The sequence below is a fragment of the Onthophagus taurus genome, chromosome 11 (assembly GCF_036711975.1).
Source record: "Onthophagus taurus isolate NC chromosome 11, IU_Otau_3.0, whole genome shotgun sequence".
In the NCBI taxonomy this organism is placed as follows: domain Eukaryota; kingdom Metazoa; phylum Arthropoda; class Insecta; order Coleoptera; family Scarabaeidae; genus Onthophagus; species Onthophagus taurus.
The window spans coordinates 15765043-15792218 of NC_091976.1; the positions used below are offsets into that span (position 1 = coordinate 15765043).

Consider the following 27176-nt stretch of genomic DNA (forward strand, 5'->3'; position numbering starts at 1 on the left):
GCTTTTGTTTCTTGGCGTCTAAAGTATATACATTTATATAACATTTGAGAAACAGTACTAGCGTTGAAGACCGCCTTATTGTAAAACTTAGACTCTTAGCAACTGGTAAATCTTATATTCATCCATTGATTTCTTCCTTACATTCCTTACATCTGTTGCTGTACAAGCTTCAACAATATCATTTATAACCTCAGCAATCGATTGATAAACAAGTAAATGCTTGCCTCTGTTTTTATAGTCATTACTTTTGACATAGTACAACATTTCATTCGTTTCGTACTCGAAAATTAATAATTTGGGGGCAGCTACTGTCCATTGAAACTTGTTAGACGCCATTTTGGTTCCAAATATCATAATATGTTCTGTTGACGAGAACATATGATCATATTTAAACTATTATAGTATTTGGTACATTACACTGTAATATTTTTCATGAAAGATATGTATTATAATAGATCTATGACATAAAACTATGATAGTGCAGATACCTAGCGACATTTAATAGTCTAAATTTTACTTTTCCAATGGAGCACTGCACAATAACACTAGTTGTAAAAGAAGCTATAAAGCAATTTGGGAAGCACTATAACCAATCCATATGAAAACACCCACAGAAGATATGTTCAGAGTCACAGCTAAAGAATTCTATGAGAAATGGAAGTTTCCGAATTGCTTGGGTGCAGTTGACGGCATTCTGGCTATGTTATATATATCTTTTCGATAGTACTACAAGCGATTGCTGATGCAAGTTATAGGTTCATTACCATTGATGTCAGCGGTTATGAAAAAAACAAAGCATCCCATAACTTATCGAGCAAGTTTCGTTTATAATCATGAGGATCTCTCTGGTCCCAGAGAGCATTTTTAGCGAAAGCCACACTAATTAATTGTTGATTATCTACTATTATGCGTTCTCACACTTGTTTACATTCTATGTACCCCAAGTATTCTATCATACAGCCTGCTGAGCTGATCTTCTTATCCCCTTTATTGTGGATTGAAGATATATAGGCTACTTTCTGTTATTTTGGAACTTACTCTCTGTTTAGACACTAATTAAGTAATTGTGTTATTATTTCAAATAATTGTTCTGTTACATTTTTCAACATCTTATCGCTATTCGTTCTGGACAACATAATTTTCCATTTTTCAGTTTCGCGACTGCCTGGCTTAACATTTCTCTGTCTATTTCTAAGGCTTCTCCCAGTACATTTATTATAGTATTGCTTATATCCACATATTTCGACCTTTTTTTCGCCAATAGGTCTTAGTAATGTTTTACCCTAGTATCTACTAGTGTTATTGGTAACTATACTCTTTCAGTTCTATTTGTTTTTACTGCAATTATAAATTCCTTCCCCCTATACATATTATACCATGTTTAGATTTCCGAGATAAAACGAGAATGTTATCGTAATTTTCTGCTTTCTTCATATTGATGGAGTGTTAAAAAAGTTATTGGGGGAAAAGCGAATAGTTTTAAATTAAATTGTTCAGGTGAATCTTTATTAAAGCAAGAATTGTGAAATTCCACTTTTGCAGACTTACTCGAGTACACGAGCTGTGACATCACTTCTCGAGTTTTTTGATGAAACAATTACATCTTAACGACTTTCTTCTTTTATTTCTATGCAATAACTATTACTTCCTTCATATTAGAATCATGTCATAAGATTTCATTGAAAAATGATAATATTTTCTTAATGAGTAATTGTTTAAAGAAGAAAAATATATTGTTATACACTTAATAAACGTCTCACGTTTTCAAACCATAATTTAGGAGAAGATAATCTAGCCTTAACGTGCCCGGATTGCGATAAAATCGTCTGCCCGCTTTCACTGAGCGTTAATTGTCTCATTACAATATCTTAATTGAGGCGTAAGATAAAACCACCCAGGATAAATTAGAAGATGAAGAAAAGAGAAAAGTGGAATATTTTTTGTTTAAGCTAAACCCCGTTTAAATCGTAAAATGTTAAAATTTAAGCGTTAATTCATTTTGATTTATTACAATTAAATGGATTTATTATGTAGCGGTTCATTTTAAAATGAGTTGAAAAAGCGATATTATGACGTTATTTAATATTTTCATAAAACTTATTAAAATTATATTAAATATAATTGATCAAGTTAACTATAATCGAATTTCAAAAGGGGATAAATTCGAGTTTCATATAACAGAACTCGTATTTTAGTTTTCGAGCAATAGGCCAAACCTCCCCGATGATATAAACGCACAAGTGATTTAATATGTAAAAACCGTTTTACTATTTCCACTCTAAATTTATGACGTGCCAATTAACCGAGATACGGGAATTTTCCGGGACAAAACTCTACGTTTTCACGTGATAAACCGTAGGCGAGAAGAGAAGAGAAATTAAAAACTTTATCGAACGAACTCGAACGACCACCCCCCGTTTAGACAATAGGGCTCGACAAACATGGGGGGGGGGTTGAAAGAGAAAAATTAACCCCCCCGTTCGTTACAACCACCGGGGGGAAAAGGACAAATGGATCCAACACAAGCACGAATTGTTATACATGGAAATGATTATTTTGTCGAGAGTGAATCAGAAAAGTATTTCTTTGTCACCGTATAAATTTTATGCTTTCAAATAAATTAATTAAATTTAAAAAAATACGAATACATTTTTTTCAAATCAAAATTCTATCTCCGAAGTATTAATATTAGTATTGTAGATCTGGTTTTAATTGAAAATGATACGTTTCGAATAATAACTAGACTAATTAAAATTCAGTAAGTGAAGTTAGTCCAGGTGGTGTTCTAAAGGGGGTTGGTTTTGGGACTTGATCGGAAGTTTTGATGAACCTCCTCACCCCATAACTTTATCCCTTAACAAAATAAAGTCTTAGCAATGGTCGTCTCTATTGGTTCGATTCGCCTCTTTGGCCGGGAAACAGCCTCGAGCTTTAACTCCACAAACATTTCGAAAGCACCAAATGCTAACCCTATTCCTTCGTCAAAAGCAAACAATATCGGTTTGTGTCCCCCTCGTGTATTTGAACGATTAATTAAGACGAACTGAATCCCCCCACCCCCATCGAAGCGACGATGAAAATCATTCCGAGGGAAACATCGATTTTAACCCAATTTCTAAAATCTAAAATATTAAAAAGATATTTTGAAAGTTTTATAACGTTTTCACTTTGAGTGGGTTGGTTTTAACGTGAAATTTATGACATGTCTTTAGAAAATTTATTTAGTACTTTGAAGGGTTGTTACGATGTTACCCGAGCAGATGCTACCTTAAAAACACCCTCTAACATAAACGTAATGTAATGGAGTTGAGACGGTTTTGATGTGGTTTGCAAAATAAAAATTGATTATTTTGCATATTTAAAAAAAATTTTTTATAACACATCAACTTTATAATTTAAATATAATAGCGTTGATGTGCTTTCGCGCACATGTTACCCGTTTTCAAAGTAATATTTCATGTTTTAGATTAAGTGTAAGTCGTGAAGAATGCTTGGTAGTACCTCTAAATTTAGGGTAAATTCTTGTTTAATGTGCCGGAATCATCCTCCTGTAAAGTTTCGAGTTTACAACAGTTTACCAGGAGTTTCAGGTGGACACATAAAGCTTTTAAAGCTCTCATCATATTTTAGTTTATTAGAAAAAAACTTAGTTTTAGTTTATTCAAAGTAATATCTTTTATGTTTTCTTTCTTCCTTCCATAACACTCTAGTGATTTTATCAAAACTCTTTTATAAACATATCCCATTTCGAACATTCTTCAAAAACGAGGTATATGCATATCCGGGTGGTTTACACAGAAAAATCGTCAGTTATACGGCCACCTCTTGTGGCTCGTCAAAGCAATAAAAATGCAAAAGATCCACGTTTCGTTCGACGGGGTTGGGTTGGGCTTTCGAAATGGATGGTATGGCCATAATATCAGTTCCGGATCCAGTTCGAAAAGTGCGGCCCCTCGAGGGCCGTATAAAGTTTGCCGCTCAGCCAGCCGTCCGTATTGAAAAGTGAGCCAGCCACCCCCTTATAACTATATAGGTACGAAAGATATCGGACTCTACAACGACGACGACGTCATTAAAAGAGATGAATAACCTAAGCGGTTTAAAAAAGCGCTCTCTCCTTTTGCGGTGCTTAAACTCACCCCAACGGGTTTTCCAAGAGCTTTTCTCCATTTTCTATATCCAACCCAACAACCTCTTTGGAAAAGGAGATTTTTCGCTTAAAAGGTAGTTTTAAAGCGATTTTTAGCAGACATTTTTTATTGGATCATATAAATTTAATTTTAATCGAAAAAAAGCATCACTTATTCAATTGTAAATTTCAATGAACCCAATTGAATCGTAAATTATGCGAAGTAACAATGTGGATCTCTTAAATTTCACTGGTCACCAACAATTTATCACAATTTAAAAGAAAAATGTTATGTTTTAATCTAGTCGGGAATATATAAATAAAAAATTATATATAAAATATGTTGAGACCAGAACAAACACACAATTTCATTTAACACAACAAAATATGAATTAAAAATCGACCTATAGAAACTAAAAATGATGTGGACCGCAAAAATTTTTTTTATATATTTTTAAATATGAATTTGAATTAATAATGATTTTTTTTTGTGATACAAGAAAAGTTTTTAAGGTGAATCAAATGTTAACTCTCATGATTACAACAGTAAAAATCATTCATATTGTATTTTACTCGTAACCGCACCCTTTCACCCTAATCTCAAATAACCAAACACACTCCATTTCCACTCTATTATTATCACATAACACTCTTTTCGTTCTTGTCAAAATCCATTTGTTTCCCATCCTTCCTGCATGTAACAGGTTTTACTTCCTTTTACCTACCGCCCACAATCCCCGAATTATTTACATCTACTTTTTTATGTAAAAATAGCCTTTCCTCTTATATTTCCTCTCAATTAAGTCGTCGTAATTGTTTTCTAAGCAATACCCCACCCTAGCGTTTACCTCCCACTCCTTCTCTTATCTCTCCCTTCTTGGCAGATACACTTCTCAAATGTATAATCGGATCATCTGCATACTTCTGTCTCAGTGCGCACCTCTCATTATTCATATACAATGCTGTCTATTATACAAATTAAACAACTATTGCACCTCATTCTCTCAAATACACGATAATATACTATTATAGAGCGTCTGGACCAAATGTTCCTTCTCATAAAATGCTATCTCCGACTTCACCGAACTCTAGAAGCTTATTTACTAGCATCTTATCAAGGACTTAATTATCTTTCTTATTAATTATTCTTCTTCTTAAATTAAACCACTGTTGCCTTCTGTCTACGACTTTGCAATCTTCAATGGCCAAAGGTCTTATTTTTTAAGCACCAATATGTTGTGGTGCATTAAAATTGATCATTAATAAGATCAACTATCAATTTATATCTCAGAATTCTTTTGATAGTTTTCAATAACAATGGGCTGACAGTCCATCAGTAGCTAAAAGACTTTTACACGCTAATACGAGGAGTCACTTCACGCACTGTGCTCTATTTTTTCGCACTCACTGCATCTATTCGAACGGTTTTTTCCTCCTAAGTCTACGGTATGAGTGAGTGCTGTCAAGTAGCTGTTGAATCTGTGCGTTGGGTATCGATAAAGGCGTCGTTATGTAGTAACATCAGTAGTAACTTATTTTGCCACGTTTGGTTAGTCTTAATGTTACTATCGCTTGCGCATCCCGACGGTTGAATATCGTATACCCAGATCGATTGAAAGATCTGGTTCTATACACTTAATTGGAATCATGCTTAGAAAATATACGGTGTTAGCATATAGCAATGTAATACTATTTATGTACACTGAGGTGTTTCATCCATTTTACAATTATTTACGTTGGAGGATTTCATCTCATTGAATTTGAATTTCCAGTTTTGCTTCTTGTACTGTTATCCAATAGTATGTATTGCCATATTATCGAATGTTGTTATGGTTACGTAGCCGTGTGTGGGCAAGTCACATAAATAAGTAAATAAACGGTCCTAAAACGCTACCCCGTGCCTTTTCCTATGGCATTCTAAAAAATCATCCAGTTAAGTGGGATTCTAAGACTACTACTGTTCTGAATGTGCCAGTCAGACGCTAATTGCGGCGTTGGATAGGTGAGATGAGATCATACCCAGGAACCTGCTTAGGATTGAAATTGGTATAAATTTCGCTTGCCACTTCATGGTGATACTAAATCGATGCTATAATTATCTCTGTTGATGCTCGTGGATCAGTATAGATAGTAGATCAGTATTTGCTTCATGATGTGGTCTAAAAAAAACAAGAAAGATGGTTGCCAAATGCTGACCTGATTTTTAATGGACGTGATCTACGTGATGTATACACGTTAATATATACAAAGTATAGTGAATGTATTGTGTTTTTAAAAATAAGGTTTGCACTCACTGTGATTGTTAAGGCGTCAAAAGCTCGAATATACTGTTTATGCAAATGAAAACCTTCTTTAACTCGGTAACTACCTCCAGACCAGAATAGCAGCCTGCTTCGAGCAAGTTCGAGAACGCACAACTCAACCTTAACCAACGCGCTGGATTCTCCATACGTACGATACGATTGCAGATACCTTCAATATATAGACCATTTTATTGCCAACTGGTAAGGTATTTTTCTTAGAGAAAATAATGTAACTTGCCCAAGTTTGTCTCCTATCCTTACTGAGAGTTTTATATTATTTCATGATTGCGTGTTTGTTTATTTACCAGGATGATGCTGGTTATTAGGTAACTGCTTTTAAATTTGCTAAATAGATGATTCCGTGTTAAGTTGTAGGAAATTCCTAGCTTTAACGTCACTTACATATTACTGAAAATAAGTAACAAAACGTTGATTATGTAGGTGAGGTATGTTTGGTTTATTAGTACAGACCCTGTACTAATAAACCAAAAATATTTTCTAAAAACCAAAAATAGTATGTCATATTCCATCTGATTACATAATTAATTTCTTTTTCATCATGTCACTGAATGTGAAATACTAGACCCTGTACTAATAAACCAAAAATATTTTCTAAAAACCAAAAATAGTATGTCATATTCCATCTGATTACATAATTAATTTCTTTTTCATCATGCCACTGAATGTGAAATTCGATCCCTTTCTTGTAATTAGTTTTTTGCCAACGTAGTGTTGACTCTGGTAAATGATGTTATGTTCTTCGCAAATTAGGCCTTTCATGAGGTATCGCTCAACTCATTTTTTCTTTTCTCACATCGTTTCGCATTTTCGTGTAATATCAGAAAAAAAGTTGTGCACGTAGTAAACACAGTGCGATGTGGTACAAATTGTCTAGGTGTTACTTACTGGCGCCAATGTCCAGAAAATTTGATGCCCGTGCTTTAGTTTTGAAAATGATTGTAGTTCGGGTCTCTTGTCAAATTTAAAAAAATGCGTTTCTCGCTGCTGCTAAGATTAAAAGCAGATCTACGCCTACTGATTATCTGCATCGAAATGCTGCGTTAATAACCAATTTTCCCTTACCAGAAAGATCATTTTTGGGAAAGACACATGTTAATTATTAAAATATGATATCTCCTATTTCTTTAAATTCGCACCTTAACTGCATTATCTATTTAACACCTGACGGCACAACGATTTCCTACTATTTATTGATCGAAATAGCCTGATTAGTAGGGTAACCAAAAATATGTTCTAAAAATGGTAGTTTGAGCGCTTAAAAAGTGTTCTATAAAAATCAAAATATGCTGCTTATGTATGAAAATATGCTCTATACAAAATTGGAATTAAATATTAAAATATGGATATCTTTTAAATCTGTAGGTGAGGTTAAACAAAGTAAATGAAAAATGATATAAAAACTAAAAGAGAATTAGAAAATATTGAAGAAAACACAAAAGACAAATAGAAAATAAAACAGAAACAGATTTAGCTTAAATTTTAATTACAATATCTGTTTGCTCGTAAAACGTTCTTATACATTAAAAAACTTCGTTCCACTTCCACTGAAGTTATAGGTGCAAATTTAAATGCTAATGCTCTACTGAGGTATTTCTGTGGATCCTTTACTCGAACATGTAGAAATTTCTTTCAAAATAGAAAAACCATGATTTTGTTGAAATAACCATAGCCATTTTGGTCTTTACTAACTTAGCAGCTTCACTATTTATGCCATTATTTAAGTCCTGAGTTTGTATCACTACTTCAACCTGTGTAGAAAGCAGAAGCCCTGCTGTTTCCAATGTTTTTATTGATGCGCTAAGGAAGCCATTATTTGATGCAATGAAAATCAAGTCTGATTTTATCATATTGTCATGTAGGTCCTTTGAAATTTTGATTAACGCAGCGTCCACTTGATTTAAAGCATCAAACACATTCCCAATTATTTCGAAGTTAGTGGCATAGTAGTTTGTCGCTTCAATCCATGTTCCGCAGCGAGTAGTTGCCGATTGTGGAGTAAGGCACTATTTCGTTAATAATTGCTACTCTTGATGACCCTTTTAAAAATACTTTCTTCACATTATCGATGAGCCGGTCGACGTTAGTGTACATACATCGAATTTGCTCACAAACTCGATGAAGTCCGTGTGCAAGACAAGTTAAGTGTGTCACTTTTGGATAAAACGTTTGTATGGTCTGAGTTATTGTTACCATGTAGGGAGCAGCATCTGATACAAGGAGTAAAATCATGTCTCTGTTGAAAGTGTCACCCAAAATCTTAATGGAACCATCGAAAAGCTTTGCAATAGTTTTATGATTCGTTTTGTCAAGTATGAAACAAAAATTGTTGTTTAGCTATCAACTAAATATCATAATCCAAAATACCAATAATGACATATCTTCCTGTTGCATCTGTTGTTTCGTCGATTGAAGTCCACAAAAAGCGACCATTCATGTATTTCTGTTTGTGGTTTATGGTATTTTTGTAAAGTTCCTTAACATATTTTGTGCGATTTGTATTTTCCGATGGTACTTTGTACTCTATGTGTGATTCTAGGAACGATACTAATTTTTTGATGCGCATTTTATATAGAGGTATATCAGTGGAAATTAGTGCACTACATCTTCTGCACATTAAACATCTTTTGAATTGGATGTGGAACATTCACCAAAAAAGCCTGAGTAATTTACTTCTCATTATTTCTTTTCTCCAGTTCTATGTGTATTAAACTTCCTAGACGCTGTTTTACCGACAATATTTTCTCGGCTGACACAGATTTGTTGCACACTTAGCAAAAAAGTACGTTACCATCAGTCTTGAATACCGGATATTCACGCATCTATTGGGATAATTTTCCTGACAATGACGACTTCACTTTCGGCATAATTCTACCATAATTTCCAATTTGTACTACTACTACAATTTCAAACACATTTTTACTCCTACTTACTCTTTTCTAATCTAAATATATAATACTATCACTCTATCACACACGAGGAACACAAGAACACTCACAGCTCTAAATGTTTTACGGCAAATATATCACCCGGTAGAATGGAGATCCACCGGCCGATGACCGAATAGGGAATTACCATTGTTACCATAGTTTTCTTTACAGAACTGTAACTTTGCGGTAACTTTATGTCAAATTGAAACTTATTGGAAAATAATATATTGAAAATATGCATTAAAATATGCATTTACTTCGAAAAATGTTATAAGTATAATTCGCCAATATGCAATATACAGTGTGTTAATTAATTATCGTAACCGACGTCATATTGCTTGCTACATTGGTTGCATACTTGCAATGATGACGTCGGTTACGATAATTAATTAACACAGTCTATGTTCGTATAGATAAAATAAGCAAAAATATTCTGTAACAAATACGGCTCAATATTCATTCTGTCTTGCCCATGCTTTCTCGGACGTATGAAAAAAATAAACGTTTACATATTTTTGGTTGTCTCACTGTTTTATAGTATTTTATTACCAAACTTGAAGTGGGTGCCGCATATACATGCACATCGCTGTGTCAAATGACAAAACAGCTTGTTCACATGACTTCTTTGGCACTCTGCGGCTTGACATAATTTTACCATCATAATAATGCTTTTCAGAACATATTAGATATAGTTCTGGCAACTGTGTATTCCACAACAATGTAATAACTTCATGGTGCTACGATTTCATTATTTTCAGACCAATATCTGCATTACCTTTACTGAGTAAATTATTTGAAAAATTTATAAATATGCTCACTTTCATATGAAATCTACCACCCACTAAAATTCAAACTACAATTTTGAAACTTCGGAAAAATAATGCTTTATTATCAACTAAGAAACGATAAAAGTTTCCGCCGAAAAAACTTAACTGTTATGTTTCCTGTACCATTGTTATCTCCAACTTTCAATATTTTGCTTCCTAGCAATTAATGAATTTCTGATCACAAAATGTCAGTTTATTTGATTGTCAAACTGTCAAGTAAACACCTTGTAATGCCCCCAGTGCTACGTCGTCGAAATTTTGCCCATATCAATGACTTTGATAGGGGGGCGAATTATCGGTATGAATCGGGACCACACTACAGTTGCTCGGATATGGTCTTTATGGTTCGAAGAAGGTATTCAGAGGCGCCTTCCTGCTGGAAGACCCGCCCGAAGAAGCAACGCACTTGAAGATCGACCCCTGGGCGGATGGCTACCAGGGACCGATTTCAAACAACAAGGTCGATTGCTGTGGATTGGACGAGAACTTTGACACTTGTCGATGGCAACTGCGTACAAAAGAATTTCTTTCTTTGGGCTTCATTCACACTATCCTTACCTTCGGCTTCCATTAACACCTCCCCATAAAGTAGCCAGACTTCCATGTTGTCAAAAACGGCAAGGGTGGGTTGATCAATGGAATGACATCGTCTTCAGTGATGAATCAAGGTTTTGTTTATGGGTACATGATGATCGTAGAAGGGTGCGGCGACATTTAGGGGAAAGACGGAATTTGGAGTTCGTTCAACGACGACACACAGCCTTAACAGCTGGGGTTATGGTTTGGGGGGCGATATGTGCTGGACGAAGGTCACCCCTTACGTTCATTCCAGGCACATTAAACGCACGTCGTTACATCAACAACGTTCTGGAACTGGTGTTAGTACCTTTCATGCAGACGTTACAGAATTCCACTTTCCAACAGGATAATGCAAGACCCCATACTGCTGTGGTTACAAGAAGGTTCCTGGAGCAGGTTGGATTGCAGATTTTGCCCTGGCCTGTAGGGTCACTGGATTTGTCGCCGATTGAACATGTCTGGGATATGATGGGTCGACGACTAAGCCAAGTACCCAGGCCTCTTGAGAATCTGGATGAACTTCGACACCATCTAGAGGTTGCATGGAACGATATACCCCAGGAGGACATCGACCACTTAATAGAGAGCATGGGTAGAAGAGTTAATGCATGCATAGCTGCGCGTATTGCGAGCATTTTCTTAGTTGATAATAGAGCATTATTTTACCGAAGTTTCAAAATTGTACTCTAATTCTAAATGGGTGGTGTATTTCAAGTGAAAGTGAGTGGTCCATATATTGTTTTATATGGAGCAGAAGCTTTCTGTGGTGAGTACGTCCGTTCGACAGACGAAGGAAGTGAGTTTGTTAATGACAGTCGCTTGTTTAACAGCAGTTTGAATCCTTAGAACTATCATCACGACCTTTAATTTAATAGGAGACCACCTTGGAGTAGACGACTGAAAACAAGATGGTTTATGAAATAGGTATTTTAAATAAAAAGATCACTAGGTACAGTACAACTTTACCTAAATGCGTGTTGAAAAAGTTAAAATGTTTATATTCAAATATTAATGAAAATGTCGACATAACCTAACCCATTTATTAATTCAAGATTATTTACCTTCGCTGTTATTTGACATTTTCACATGATTCAACGCACTCCTACACACTTAACACACTCTTTCACTAACAATTTTTAAGACTATTATTTTTAGCAGTATCTTTCTCAATCAAAAAAAAATTTAAGAATAGTTCGCGTGGACTTACTACTATTTATCGCTTCATAACATTTTAAATAAAACACACATCAAAACTAGAAACTGAAATACTCGTGTTTTTACAAACATTCTCTACGAGAAATAAACGTGTTTTTGACTTGGTGGGCATATTTCCTCTAAATATACATCCTCTGAAATAATATGTATTGAGAGCATTGCTTGCATTTTTAATTCACTATCTGCTACCTTATCAAAGGATCATTTTTATAATTTAACAATTTTTGGTCATAAACATTATTTATTTATAAAGAAAAGTTTCAAATACAATTTTTTATTACATCCTTGAATTAATAACGAATATAACTTAATCAATTGCAAAATTCAAAGAACATCTTTCTACTTGAATATTTATGTGAAACTTTGAAATTATTTGAGAACTTTATACATTGGGCCTGTTCAGGGAATTAGAACATTTAGAACTCTATACACGGCAGATGTAGGTGTAAATAATACCGTAATGTAACGGATTTTAAATGAGTTAAGACAATTATTCTCTAAAAACACTTTAAAAACACAATACTTGTGTATAAATATCATTTTATTTTTGTTCAATCAGTTTATGAACCGTTTGAGCTCTATTATTGATTATCACTAATAAATATTCAATACGACTGGCATTTCGTTTGAATGGGCTCGTTTTCATAACGAAACCCCTCACGAAAACGCGATTTATTCTTGTTTGGAAAGTATTTTCGATAATCTATACCATAAATCCATTCAAATCGTCTAGAAACAAAGACAATCGTCTTATTCCTTAAATCTTCTCATATATAAATCAATAATCGAACGAAATAAATTCATTTTCAACGTTTAAAAATACACGTCGTTTTAAAATTTTTTTTTTGAATATTTTTGTAATTTCGTATATTAAGGCTTCCCTTTGTTATTGTCATATTGTAGTTATTGTTTTTGCAAATTTAATATATATATTTTTTGTTTGTTTCAGGTATTCGTTTATCAAAAACCAATTTATCGGCGAATAAAAGATCGCTTAAAAACAAAGGGAATAACAAATATGAGTACCGCCGAGTTAACAAATTATTTTGGTCCATGGTATGCTCATCATATAGGAAAAGTAAAAGTTGCAAGCGGAAATAAAACTGTGGAAAATTGGGCTGCAAAAAATCTCCGAGTCCAATACTATTTCTATACATATCCAAGTTTACTAAAAATACACGGTTCCGTTGAATTACTCAGCGAATTAAATCGATTATTACAAAACGAAGCACTCATCGAATTAGATATGAAAGCTCTTACGCCGGCTTTTAAAGATCCAGCAAAACGGAAGTGGTTCGAAGAGGTGTTGGTTAACTTTTTGCACCTATACGATGTGAATTTGTGATGGATAAGATCACAAAATCGATAAAATCGTCTTTGGATGTGATAAGTGTTTGTGATAATCATTTTTTAGTAGTGAATAATAAAAAAAAAACAAGTTTGATTTTTTTTTGCTGGATTTTGCTTCCTCCATAAAACCTTTTTACCTTTTTCTCCCGTCCTTTTTCGGTGAAAAATTTAATGAACTCAGGATTACAATAAAAAGGAAGACGGAAAAAATGAAGTGAACGAAAAGTTTTCAAAAGGAAGAAAGAACTGTACTCGATTATTTTATTTCGTATATAAAAAAGCGTTTATTACGAACAGATGTGATTGTGTTTGTTTATTAATTTAATTTAATATTAATTAAGATTAGGAATACAATTATTGGTCCAAACTAGCTCTTTTTCTAAAAATCTAAATAAATAATTTCTTTCATTTTTTTTATTAATATCTTTTTATAGGGTATTAAAAAATTGTTAGTAATAACTTTTTTAAAGAACACATTGGAAGCTCTCATTATACAATGATATTATTATAATAACCACTTTTGTTGTTATTCAAACTTCTTTGTAATCGACATTTGAACGCTTGCTTGTTTATCTCTTGTCAGTTTTTTACCATTTACAACCAATACCAATGGAGTTTCCACACGAATCGATCGAAATTTATACTCCTAGAAAAAATAAATTTTAATGTGAAAGAAAAAATAAAAAGTGGAATGTATTTAGGACAAACATTTAAAAAAATTATAATTAGAAAATCGATGCGAACCCAATTTTGTAATCAAGTGTAAATTTTAAGACAATATCATTGGGAAATATGTAAATAGTTATTCAAAAACACCTAGATGAAAATTAAAGTGTAACTACTTATGTATTTAAGGATCAGAAATTAATTTTTATTTTTAAGAACGTACCGATGTGCTATAAACGAAAATAAATTATTGTGTATCATAAAAAAGTGTAGTTTTTTCATACCTAAAAAAGTATATCAAAATATAAAATGTTTTTCAAGAATTTTATGACATCAACTTAATTAAGCTGATTTAGATCACGATTTTAATCAAATGATTTATTTGTTTTAATCAGAATTTAAATTAAAAGAAGGCTGCAATATTGCTGACTGCTTTTAATATTCACCAAATAAAATAGTATCACATTTATATTATTAAACAAATTAAATGTTGTTTTTTGACAAAATCAAGTTAGTAATTCAACCAGTTAGATACTTTTCAAAAGATGCCTACTAAAATTGCTGCTTATTTAGAAATGCCAAAGCCAAGTGAATTTTCCACTCTTTGCTTTCGTCGATCTTCGACATGTTTATTGGCAGATTCAAGTATAAATTTAACGACCATTAAACGGCACGAGGGATGAATATCATATACAGACGCTGAGGACTATGTTGACGATTCCATTGCGAAAATTGCAAATCAAATTCTTCCAACGAATATTTCTAAAGAAAACATTTCTATAAATGTACATGAAGCGTGTGTGGCTAACGCATAAAATTCAGAAATAGTTACTAATTGTACTAACTGTAGCAACTGTATTCTGTTACAAATAATGTATTTTACATTCTATATTGGTTCATTATAAAAATGTTCTTTATTAAAAGCAATGATAAATTTCTATTTCATCCTTGTTACTTAAACCCTTGCAGATTACAAGAAAATCAATTTTACTTTACATGAATAAATTAACCTGTAGGTTCTGCTTTTTAAGACTTCTTCTCTTTTCTTTTATACTTCTTAAGATTTATGGTGTCGTCAATGTATTTAGAATATTACAAGTAGCTTGTGTTAAGAGAGTGTGCGAGAAAATTGCGAGGTTAGCACTAATTGCAACGTCAACGCATACTTGGTCCTGCTGTTCACAAAAGTATTAAAGAGTTCGAATGTCTGCAATAAAGCAGTTGACAAATAATAGAGGCTTTGAAATAGACAGACGTAAGCACATACTTAATCAAGATAGACTTAAGCACTACTAAATCAATCTTATGAAATGTATGGTATTGAGGAAGAGGTGAAGGATAGCATTGGTGTAATTAAATTTAAAATAAAAGGTCATTGAGAATTGAGATGTTTCCTTATCAAGTATAAGAAAGCAATATATCTGGTTAAGCTATTGGTTGATAATCTGATTAATAAGTAAATTTCCTGGATATATACCCGGAGGTATTTACTCAAGATGGGTATTTAGAGTTATTTATAAAATTTAATTTAAATTAAGTTGATGGCAGTTATGCAAGCACTTCAAGAATGCAGAGTCGATTATCGATACACCATACTTATTTATAACTACTGATTGCGAGTAAAACAAGGCGGTACAATGTTGAACCCAAATTGTTCATCACAGTCCTGGAGAGTGCATTTAAACAACTGGATTGGACCCAAAAATGCATAAACATTGATGGAAAATGCCTAAGTAATTTGCGCTACGCGGACCCGGAGAATCAAAGAACACAAAAACAGCAATAGGTCAAATTTTGGACGACATCTCCTATTTAATAATCACGATTTTGATGAAAAGAAAGACGTTAAGTTAATACATAAACTACAAAAAAGCAACCTCATGGAAATAATCGAATCATACGAGATCAATAGATTCATAAAAAATAATCCGGAAGTCATTAACTTTAATGAACAAATCATCCCGCTTCGAAGACCACTCTACACCTATTTGAGAAATCCATACCCGGAAAGAGAGAAATCAGATTAACTGATTGTGACTGATATTAGATTTTTATTTGATGACCTAATGTAGTTCAATTAACTTGACTTTGATCACAATACTTATAACGATATCTAGTTTTCCATACTTTAAAATGAAAATACAGGTCATTTTTGGCGTTTTGTATCACATCCTTGATGCTCGGTAGTTGTTCCCGCTTTCGCTAACCACTTATAATGTACATATTTAGTTTTGTGTTTTCGTTATTGTTCCCGTAAAATCAAATTCAGTCAAATATAATGTTTTTATACTTTGATTTATGTACAAATTTGTGTTTAAATGTAATTTAAAAGTTTACTACTTAACATAATAGCATTAATTAATAGCATAATATAAAAAATCGAGAGAGATGGACCTTTATGAAGAGTTACACATTAACATTAATAACAAAAAGAACATACTAATGAACGATTTCGTTGATACCAATAACAATAGACATTTTTTGAATTTCCTGTAAAAATAAAAATAGCTGCCTTTTCACACATTTTCCCGATGAATAATATCAATTTAAAAACCTGTAACCCCCGCACATGCTCAATTGCACTCCACTTTTCTTATTCTATCGTGTTTTAACCTTCGATGTGATACCTGTTTTCTTCGTAAGATTGTCGCGTTGTGATTTTATTAAGAATTAAATGTTTTACAGACGGTTTTGAATGTTCAGTTCCATCAGACAACCTAATTTTTGACGGTAAATTACCTTTATTATATATTTTATAATTTTAACTCCAATTCTTTATGTAATACTTATACAGGTGCCCATTATGTATGGAATATAGTATATATCTTTGTAGGTATCAACTTTATAAAAAAATATTTTATACAAAACTTGTTTAATATTTTATTTGCCATAATAAGACTGCATTCAATTGTTTTTAATTCAGAAAACAAATGAGTAACGAATTATACTTAAATTTTTTTTAATGGCAATGTATTTTTTCTTTAGGCTCATTTGATAGAGATTACTTTTCTGTTTACGATGGCGTAAAATTTTTGTATCCTTACATCAGAAAATTTTTGAGAAAAATGGAAAAATTGTTTATTAATAAAAATTAATCAATAACATTAATCTTCTAGATTAATATAATCTCGATATCTATAACAGATCTAGATATCCGAGATCGTCAAGTACCTCGAATTATTACTGTAAATTAAATTTACATACAAAATAAAACAAATAAACGAAAAATTAGTGTACATCTCTAATAATTCGAGGTACTGCGAGGTACTTGACGATCTCGGATATTTAGATTAATGTTATTAGTTAAATTTTCTTAATAAACAATTTTTACATTTTTTTCAAAAATTTTCTGATGTAAGGGTACTAAAATTTTACGGCATCGTAAAGAGAAAAAAAATCTCTATTAAATGAGCCTAACGACAGGGTACATTGCTATTTAAAAAACTTCAAATGTTATTCGTTGCTCATTTGTTTTCTGAAATAAAAACAATTGAATGCTGTCTTATTATGGTAAATAAAATATTAAACAACTTTTGCATAAAATGTTTTTTTATAAAGTTGATACCTACCAAGATATACACTATATTCCATACATAATGGGCACCCTGTATGTCATTTCCTGTTGTTTTTTCTTAAATTTTAGTCGTGCCAAAGAAGAAGAATCATTAGATTCGAAACATATGTAGCACTGATTTAATTCTATGAATTATACGATGTACCTGGGAATCCACTATATACAGGTGTATCTGAATGACTGCAACAAACTTCAAGGGGTGATTCTTTAGTGAATTTTAAGGGTACTTTGATTTATGAACCATGGGCGAGTTCGGCTCCCCTAAGGAGCTACACCCCTCCAAAAATGGCGGAAAATTTTGGTTTAACTTTTTTTTGTCAACAACCATAAACGCTAGGAAAATGAAATTTGGGGAATATGTTTAACTCATAATAGGGCACGTTTTGGCCCTATTTGTACTTTCAACCTACTCTTCTAAGTTACTAAACATAACCACCCTCGTTCAATTTTTGTCTAGATTTTTCTTATGATGGTGATAAATACATTGGAAATATTTTATTTAGATAGATGAAATTATTCTAAAACTTTTTTGCCTCTCTGATGTTCTTCGAAAAGTTAATAGTTTCTGAGAAAAAAATTAATTAAGCAAACACTAACTGTTAAGCTGTAGGGTTGTTAATCGAAAGTTGACGGAATTTTTAAAAATCTTAGTAGGCTTTGCAATCTTTGTCAGAAATATTTTTGACGTTTAAATATCAGTGGTTTTCTTACTATTATTATTGTTTTATTTAAAATTGTGAAACGTCGAGTGAACGAGCGTAAATGCGATAGAACTTTATTTGAAAAACATTGATAATAGTAAGAAAAACACTGACATTTAAACGTCAAAAATATTTCTGACAAAGATTACAAAGCCTACTAAGATTTTTTCAATAAAAATTCATTCCAACTTTTGATCAACAACTTCGTTGTTTAACGGGCAGTGTTTGCTTTATTATTTTTTTTCTCAAAAATTAGTCGTTTTTGGAAAAATTTTAGAGAGACAAAAAAGTTTTAGGATACTTTCATCTACCTATGTAAATTTTTTTTAAATGTATTTACTATCTGCATAAAAAAATCTAGGCATAAATTGAACGGGGGTGGTTACGTTTAGTAGTTTAGAAGGGTAGGTTAAAAGTACAAATAGGGTCAAAACGTGCCCTATTATGAGTTAAACATCTTCCCCAAATTTCATATTCCTAGCGTTTATGGTTTTTGAGAAAAAAAAATTAAACCAAAATTTTCCGCCATCTTTGGAGGGGTGTAGCTCCTTAGGGGAGCCGAAGTCGCCCATGGTTCATATATCAAAGTACCCTTAAAATTCACTAAAGAATCACCCCTTGAAGTTTGTTGCAGTCATTCAGATACACCCTGTATAAAAATACATAACATAAGTCCATATATCCAATTTAATTAAATAATACTTAAAACTTTGTTTTTAATCATACAAACTTGTAACTTCATTATAATATATTTTGTTTGTTAATTTTGTAGGTTCTAATTATACTGAGGAAGGGCTTGTGCCCGAAACTAGTTTAGAGAAATAAACATTTAAAAAAGTCATCACCAGAGTATAATTTATTTTTTGATCCTTCATATTATAAGTAAAAAAATATGTTGACTTTCATAAAAATTTTTGGTACCTAGCTTCTTTCGTTTTCGAGTTATTTTGATTTTAATTTTTTTTTGGCAAATTTCACCATGCTCTTTAAAACCCCATATCCCAGCCAACGTTCATTCAAAGAAGCTCTAAATTGGCACGATTACTCTTCAGATGTTATTATATAGATTATCATTTATTGTATCGGAGTATCTTATACACGTGGTCAAAAATTGAATTACCGTTTCTCCATGTTCAACCGCAAGAAAGTCGAAAATTTTAAATGGAACGCCCCATATTTTATTAGCCTACCCGAAAGGGAATTTAATTCTCTACAATTTATCTATAAACATTTTTATACCTATTTATTGTAGTTTCTGTCATATTCGGAAATTTATCAAATCATGCAGGAAACCGTTCGTATTGTTATTAGAAGACCATGATATTTTGATAGTTTGTCCTTTAATTTATTTCTATTATTATTTGTACTAGCTAGTAATCTTTTAGTTTACTAGCTTTTACTTACCAAAAATAACAAACAGAAGATCAAATAAATGAAACAATTAAAACAAAAAATTAATAACAAAAATTAGATTTGGATAAAAATATAAATATATAATATAAATTTGTTATTAAATTGAATTTGGAAATGCAATAAAATACAATAAAATATTTATTTCGTTGTCTTCATCACTGGTGACCGGAAATATGCGGTTTCTTTTGGTCTCGATATGTAACTATGAAAATCTTTATTAACTTTTCCTTGTGATGCGTTATGTTTGTTAGGCATCTCTCATTAAGAGTTCGACACGTCCTGTGCAAAAGTTTACTACATTCCTGATCAATACAAAATCAAATTGCTTTTGATACTTGTTCTAATGTTGCATAAATTTTGTTTAATTGTAAAATAAAATTTTTATTTCAAAAAAATGACCATGTTTTTCAACATAAAAGTTGATTTTTCTAGAAAACGGCCAACTTTAGAGCTCATGACCTATAGTACCTTTTTTGTGTAGAAAACATTGACGGTTCAAATGGGCGTCTCAAAACCGTACTTTTTCCAGTGGCGTAGAAGTTGGGGAGAAAACCAACCACTACCCCAAGGTCAAAATCTTCACCAATTATGACTTTAAAAAAATTTTTTCTCGCACAAAACTTAGCTTCTTATAAGTTGAAAATGCTTACAAACGCTGTTTTCTGTACGATAAACGGTTCTGGAGATATTCGCAAAAAACGATTTTTTTTATTAAATTTCAACATCCTGTATCTCGAAAATGGTGCATTTAGAAGGTAATTGATAGAAATTTTTTCAAATTTTTGGATAAGATATCACATCCTGAAGTCCTGCGCATATGTTATGAAACAACCTGTATAATTATACATATACAGGATAATTCAAATTCGACCCCCACCATTGGGTTCTCAGAAACCATAAGATATACAGAAATGGTTAAATGGGGGCAAAGTTGCGTATCTTAGAGCTCATCATTTTTCAACAAAGTTTTTGGATCTAGCTGTTTTACTTTTTAAAATATTGCCGAAAAACAAAAAAATTGCTTTTTCGGTTTTTGCCTATAACTTTTTTATTTTTCGTTTATTCGATTTTCACATCAAAAAATAGGATAATTAATTCTGATGTCACACAATGTATTTCATTTAATAAAAAAGAATATCTTATTAGGAGGCTGTAACTTGTGCGCTAAGTGTTTCCATTTAATTTCTAGTTGTATCATGACATTTTTCATAAAAAGTTGCCTTAAGAATGTTTTTTCAGATTCACGAAAAAAACGAAAAATAAAGAAGGCCTATAACTTCTTCTCTCTCAAAAAACGAAAAAGTTATTATTACTGTATATAAAATATACAGGTGTGTCAAATGTCTGGAATATAGCCAATAACTTCGTCATTTGTGGTTTTAAATAAAAATGTTTCAAATACAGGTTTCTTTATTAATCATGGCGCATTTTTTTGGCAATATTTACTTGTTTGCACTGTTTTTTGTTACGTAGCTATGTTAACCAACATTATTATTTTAAATAGGATGCATATATTTTTTTTGCATACTTCTATAAACGATATTTTATGCGATGAACATATCAAATCATATGGTTGCGTTTTTTGAAAGTATTAAATCAGCTAATTACAATTAAAGTAGGCGCCGAAATAACGACGTTGACAAGTTTAAATGTTAAAAAATTGATAGTTTAAACAAATATGGCGCAATTAAGGGAACGACAAAGAATCCAAATATTAATAATCTATGGGTACGGTGATAGAAAACGCACTCAAAGTGAAGTTTGGTTATTTCGACGCCTACTTTGATTGTAATTTGCTGATTTGATATTTTCAGAGAACGCATTTTATCTCGATTTTTGTGTTATACAACCATATGATTTGATATGTTCATCGCGTAGAGAGATTTATTCTCTATTAAAATGTGCAAAAAAAACATATGCATCCCATTTAAAATAACAATGTTGGTTGCCATAGCAACGAAACAAAGAACAATGTAAACAAGCAAGTATCGTCAAAAAATACGCCACAATTAATAAAGAATTTTTTTGTTTGAAACATTTTTCTTTAAAACCACAAATGGCGAAGTCATTGGCTATATTCCAGACATATGACACACCCTGTATATAGTTTAAGTATGGGAATCGAGAAATACTAAAAGCACATTCCTACAGTACTGAATATAAAATTGGAAATCACGTTTCCGCTTCCATTTTGCATAATTATTTTCTTCATATGATATCCCAGTAAGTCAAATTTTCTAAATTACCATGTAAAAGTGTTGAACATACAAAAGATGCTGTTTTTTAGCAAGTCTCCAACCAGTCTGTCAATATACTTTTTCGACTATTTTTCTAAAACCTATAAAATATATCGTCGAACCTTTGCCAGGCATCAAAAGAAATTTTCAGCTCCATTGCTCGCGTACCAAAAATATGGGAAGATATGCGCAACCCGAAAATTTTTTGATGATTCAGATGGTTCGTTGACCATAGATTTCTCTGTTTGTCAAGTGTCTGCACATACCTTAATCATTTTGACAACATATGCGGTCGGTATACAAGAAACTCCGCCCAACAAAGCTCCTTCTAGCACAAAACAATCCGAAACATAAAATACGTCGATTTTGTATACAACGACGATGCTTACTCTGATTAAACAGATATGGAAATATTACTTTTTGAACTCATAGCATCTAGATACCTATTTCCCGCACAGAGAGGACGTGCGGGAAACGCGTTTTCCTGCACAAATGCTTTTTGTTACCGCAACTAACAAGAATATTTAATGACCAAATGTGCATGATTATAAGAAAAGGTTAATAAGAACGTTTTATACCTTCGTGTGCAGATAACACAGTTTTAAAATATTTAAAAAAATCTATAAAAATCAATTTGCAATCAATAAAATCCATATTGACGTTTCGAATTTCGGTTGATTTTTTCCTGTCAAAAACCCCACATGCAACTCATATCGTCACACAGGGACGTTTTATTCGTTACAAAAAATATTGTACAATACTCATGCGGAAAGTATTTTTTCGCACGCAAATGCAGCACTCACTCCCTTCGGTCGTTTGTTCTGCAAACTAGCATGCTCATGTGAAAAGAGAGCCTTTCCGCATTTGTATCGTAAATAACTATTACAAAAGCAAAGTAAGAATCTGAAATTCATTGTTATAAGAATTTTGGGTCTATAGGATCTAATTAATGAAAACGTCGAATGAGCAAAACGCTCATTCTCGATCTTCTAGGATAATTATGTCGGCATCAGTTCTTTAAAAAACTATAAAGATTGCTAGTTCTTTTTCCTAAAAAGTTTGTTATTCAAAATTTTGAACAACTCATGACTAATCTTCTGTCATAATTTGTATTTTCATTTCAATAACTGTTACTTTGAGTTGTGAAATCATTCAGTCACAGACTTGTCAATTGAGTTCTAAAAATATTGCAAACACAAACTTGAAATAGCAGCTTGATATCAATCTAATCCATATTTTTTATTATAGCAAGTGCAAGAAAATAGATCTAAAGTTATTGCGATATCAGTCTTGGATTTCTAAATGAATTTGAATCTTTTCTGAAAAGAGAATCTTTTAATCGAAATTTGAATTCATTCAAAAACTCAATCTGATGCGACTTTTCTGTTATGAGTAAGAATTAATCCCGTGTCACCGGAATTTCGCTCAAGAATATTTTACCATTTAATTGAAGGACATTTATGAAACCTATTATTACTTATTATATTTTCTTGACGTTTTTTAAATGAAATGTCGTCTTAAACATCAAAATGATACGCTATTTTTACGGTTATTTTTTAATTAATTTTCACTTATTTTAAACGTTTTATTTTTTTAATAACTTTTATCATAGTTATAATTAGATCATCGATTAAGTATAATAAAAAAGTCACTTGATTAAAATCCTTTAAAATGATAACCTAACAATAAATTCCTAATAATATAATTGAGGTATGATTATTTTTAGTTATCACCTGCCAATTATATGAACCCAATTTATATCTTATATTTTAAAATAATCAGAATAATTTTATAATTATTAATATTTGAAGCCTGCGAAATTATAGCATTCTATATAAATAACTATTTAATAAAAAAAAGCCTTACCATTTCTTCAAATACAAAATCAACATCAGTTACATAAGGTTCAGGAATTGCTACAGAATCTCCAATTATAACCCCTTTTCCTTCTGCTATATTATAAACAGTAACAACAACACAACTTCCAACATTATCCACCATACAAAAGGTACTAAAAAAAATTACACACTCAAAAAAATTAAACTTATTAATTCTTTTTCTTACAAAGGTACAGTATCTTCGTTATGCACCGAACATACAACTTTACCCAAAATGACTTTTTCTTCATTTAAACCAGGTTGGAGATCGTTTAATTTCACTTCATTCAATTTAACAGTCGCCCCGGTGACAGTAGATGTGTAGCTACCTCCAGAAAAAGGGCCCAATTGCTTTGATTCATTAATTGATTGAAGTAATTGTTGAAGTTTTTTTAATTTCATTTTACCAGATGTTTTTGTCAACTCATTAACATCTTTTAAATATTTCACTAATTGCTTTTGCTTTATTTTTGGAGGATCCCACGTAGGATCGTACAAAGAAGATTCGTTAAACGATTCCAAAGCTAATTTAAATTCTTCTTCATATTTTAAAGTCTAAAAATTAATTTGTTATAATAATAATTACTTATTTTAATTTGGGGTATGAAAAAATCTTACTATTGCTTTATTATAATGTAAATCCGGCATGCTTTTAGCTACAATGTCTTTTTCAGCTTGATTGTAAGCACTTAAACATTGTTTTAATGTTTTCGGATTCTGTGTAATTCCAAAAAATGATGCTAAATGGGCATTTGCTAGTACAGCCCATGAAGTACCATCATGTGGATCGATTTGTACAGCTTCTTTAGCGTAATTTAGACCCTTTTCAATGTTTTTTATACGTTCTTCTTGGGTGTTAAAACTATTTTGACGTGCTAACATTGATAAATTTCTTAAAGCTATTTTATTTTTTCCCTAATAATAATAAATGTTAAAGGAAAATTAACAGTTAAAAAGTAACTCACTAATGATAGAGCTTTATTAAAACAATTTGTGGCCTCTTTTAAGTTATCGTTTTTCCAATAACACTCCCCCAATTCATTCCAAGCGTTAACCAATTTCGGATTTAATTTGAGACATTTTGATAAATTTTCTTCCACTTTCCTATCGTATTTTGGCACGACATTTAACGCTTTACCAAGTAAATAATAATAATTAGCACGCGTTGTATTATCTAAACAGTCTTTGTATTCATCGAAGACGGGAACGATTTTATTTAATTCTACTTCGACATCGTGCGTTTTATTGACGGACTCCTTTAGGTCGTGCGTTTCAAAGTAATGATCTCTAAAATGATATAAAGCACCCACCCTATCCTAAATAGAAAGGGATTTATCAATTTTTAAACCTAAATTGAAACGATTTTTGTGTGGGTGGAACACCTGTTCAATTTATCGAGTACTTACGCTAAGATCTTTTAAGATATCACCAGATTTATTTTCCGTGCAATCACCGTTTACGTTACCATCGTCTTTCGTGCTCATTTTGTGCGATTATATCGAAAATAACTACATTACTTTTTGTGTTTTGAGAGATTGCACTGAATTTTGTTAGGTTATGTTGACGTTTTAATTGACATATTGTTAATTCATAATAGTGACATCTATGAGTGACAAGATTAGATTAATTTTTTTTGAAAAAATGAGTCGTTTTTAATGAATTAATGTAAAATTATGTTTCGAATACGATATTTAATTAAAATATTGAGGATTGATGATGAATTTTGGTACAATTAAGAATGGAGTTGAAGAAAATGAGGTTAATTGTATTTATTGAATTGATGTTTGTCGGTGTTAAATAATAGATGGCGCTTATAATCAAAGTGAATATTTTCTATAAACCCACAACTTTCCTGGATTTTCTCTTGAGCGCAAGTCCATCTGCGCAGAACACACACACATTCAGTGTCTGTTTGCTGCATTGTTGTGGTTCGTTCCACTAAAAAATCGTCGAATTCGATCGCAAAGAGGGCCCCAAGTTTAAGTGAATCCATCCTAAAACGATATTAAATTGCCGTACGTTGAAAACAGAACGTGTCGAGAAGATGTTGTCGCGATTCAGTTAAAATTTAGTGCTGTGGGTGCAGTTTCTTGCCGTTTTTTTATCCCGACACACTATGGAGTACACGGAGTAGTAGTAGTGTAGTGACCTGTATTGGCCCCCTCCGTTGAAGAACTTCCGTAACAACCAAGAAACGGATTAATTTCAAACGAAACAAGAGGAAAAAGGAAAAAGAAAAAACCCACAACAGATTTCCGCGTTTTTCTTTTTCTAGGATGACTTCTAGGCACATTCCCGCCGATAAGGTAAGAAAGGGGGCCTTAAATTTAGGTTTAAAAACCGCACCCTACATCTCACTTTATAACTCTATAAGTATACTTTAATCCTTCTGCTAGAAGACGTTACACGAAGTCGACCTACTTAAGTTCAACCCTCACAAAAGAATTGAAAATTCAGTTTAATTTCTCTTCACAGTTTTCTTTTTGTGTCTTTGTAGGAGGATTGCAAAGATACAAAAACAAACACGGTGTTTTTGTGTTTTAAATTAGATATATTTATTGTATAATTAATTAAAAGAAAAAAATTAATTAGAATCATTTCATGAAGGTGTACTTTACATGTTTCAATCAAAAGACCATCTTCAGAAGCATAATTTAACACCATCAAAAGAATTAAGAATTTGGTTAGGATCCAATACAAAGAAATTGTTACATTCTCTTTTTTGAAGTCTTTGTGCAAAGTTATGTTGTGGTTTTCATTAAGATTTATGTTTTATTCACAACATCAATGGAAGAAAAAGAAATGTTTTGTTTTTACAAACGAATTATTAAAGTTAATTATCAGATAATTAAGGTAAGTACACAACAATAATGAGATAAAACGTTTACAACCTCTATTACTTTCTAATCTTCGCAATGAGTCATTTTTGCTTGTATTTTTGGCAATATCAAACGTGCTATTTATTAATGCAACAACAACGAATTATTTATTATTATTATTGATTTTTCAATTTATACAGGGCGATTAAGTGCAAAGTTTGCAGAAATGTGCTTACTTTTAATCCATCAACATTGAGTTTTGACAAGCTGAGATTCGAGGACTAATGATGTAACAAAGTAATGATTCAACCCTCTCAAAAGATAATTTCAAAACATATCAATCATTGTTTTTGATATAAATTTTGCTTTTCTGATGTGTCCCTTTCATAAAGCTCCACCTCCACCTTGAAATACGTCCACAAGAAAAGTTGCAGCGGTTCAAAATTTGTTGAAATCATCAATTAACAGCTTCCTCTAAAGAGATTTAGTCAATTGGTGAACATTACTTACAAGATAGCTTGGGAAAATGGTCCGTATG

At 31.9% G+C, this 27176-nt stretch overlaps 3 protein-coding genes across 5 annotated transcripts in view; 2 read left to right on the top strand and 1 right to left on the bottom strand.

The window, feature by feature from the left end:
* The window catches only part of LOC111416190 (membrane-attack complex domain containing protein torso-like), a 125767-nt gene extending 112322 nt beyond the window's left edge, over positions 1-13445 (top strand). For all 3 annotated transcript variants that reach the window (XM_023048151.2, XM_071200687.1, XM_023048152.2), the window contains exon 4: positions 12951-13445. In XM_023048151.2, coding sequence (XP_022903919.1) covers positions 12951-13346 — 396 coding nt within the window. In that variant the 3' untranslated portion in view covers positions 13347-13445. The remainder of the gene's footprint in view (positions 1-12950) is intronic.
* Positions 13446-13598: 153 nt separating this feature from the next.
* Positions 13599-25549, bottom strand: LOC111416189 (tetratricopeptide repeat protein 5-like). The gene is made up of 6 exons (XM_023048150.2): positions 25226-25549; positions 24785-25135; positions 24438-24734; positions 24007-24374; positions 23809-23953; positions 13599-13997 (listed from the first exon to the last, which is right to left on the bottom strand). The coding sequence occupies exons 1-6, from the start codon at positions 25301-25303 to the stop codon at positions 13878-13880; spliced, it is 1359 nt and encodes a 452-aa protein (XP_022903918.1). The 5' UTR covers positions 25304-25549; the 3' UTR covers positions 13599-13877.
* An 89-nt stretch (positions 25550-25638) lies between these two features.
* Positions 25639-27176, top strand: part of LOC139432239 (ubiquitin like 3) — a 54018-nt gene continuing 52480 nt past the window's right edge. Inside the window, exon 1 of the mRNA XM_071200688.1 lies at positions 25639-26125. Coding sequence (XP_071056789.1) covers positions 26096-26125 — 30 coding nt within the window. The 5' untranslated portion in view covers positions 25639-26095. The remainder of the gene's footprint in view (positions 26126-27176) is intronic.

Bases quoted from the DNA above. Each gene is read 5' to 3' on its own strand.
- LOC111416189 (XM_023048150.2), bottom strand. From the start codon at position 25,303: ATGAGCACGAAAGACGATGGTAACGTAAACGGTGATTGCACGGAAAAT. The intron at 24,735-24,784 runs GTGAGTTACTTT...TATTATTATTAG, and splicing joins TTAATAAAGCTCTATCATTA to GGAAAAAATAAAATAGCTTT. The intron at 23,954-24,006 runs GTAAGAAAAAGA...AATTTTTTTTAG, and splicing joins AACGAAGATACTGTACCTTT to TACCTTTTGTATGGTGGATA.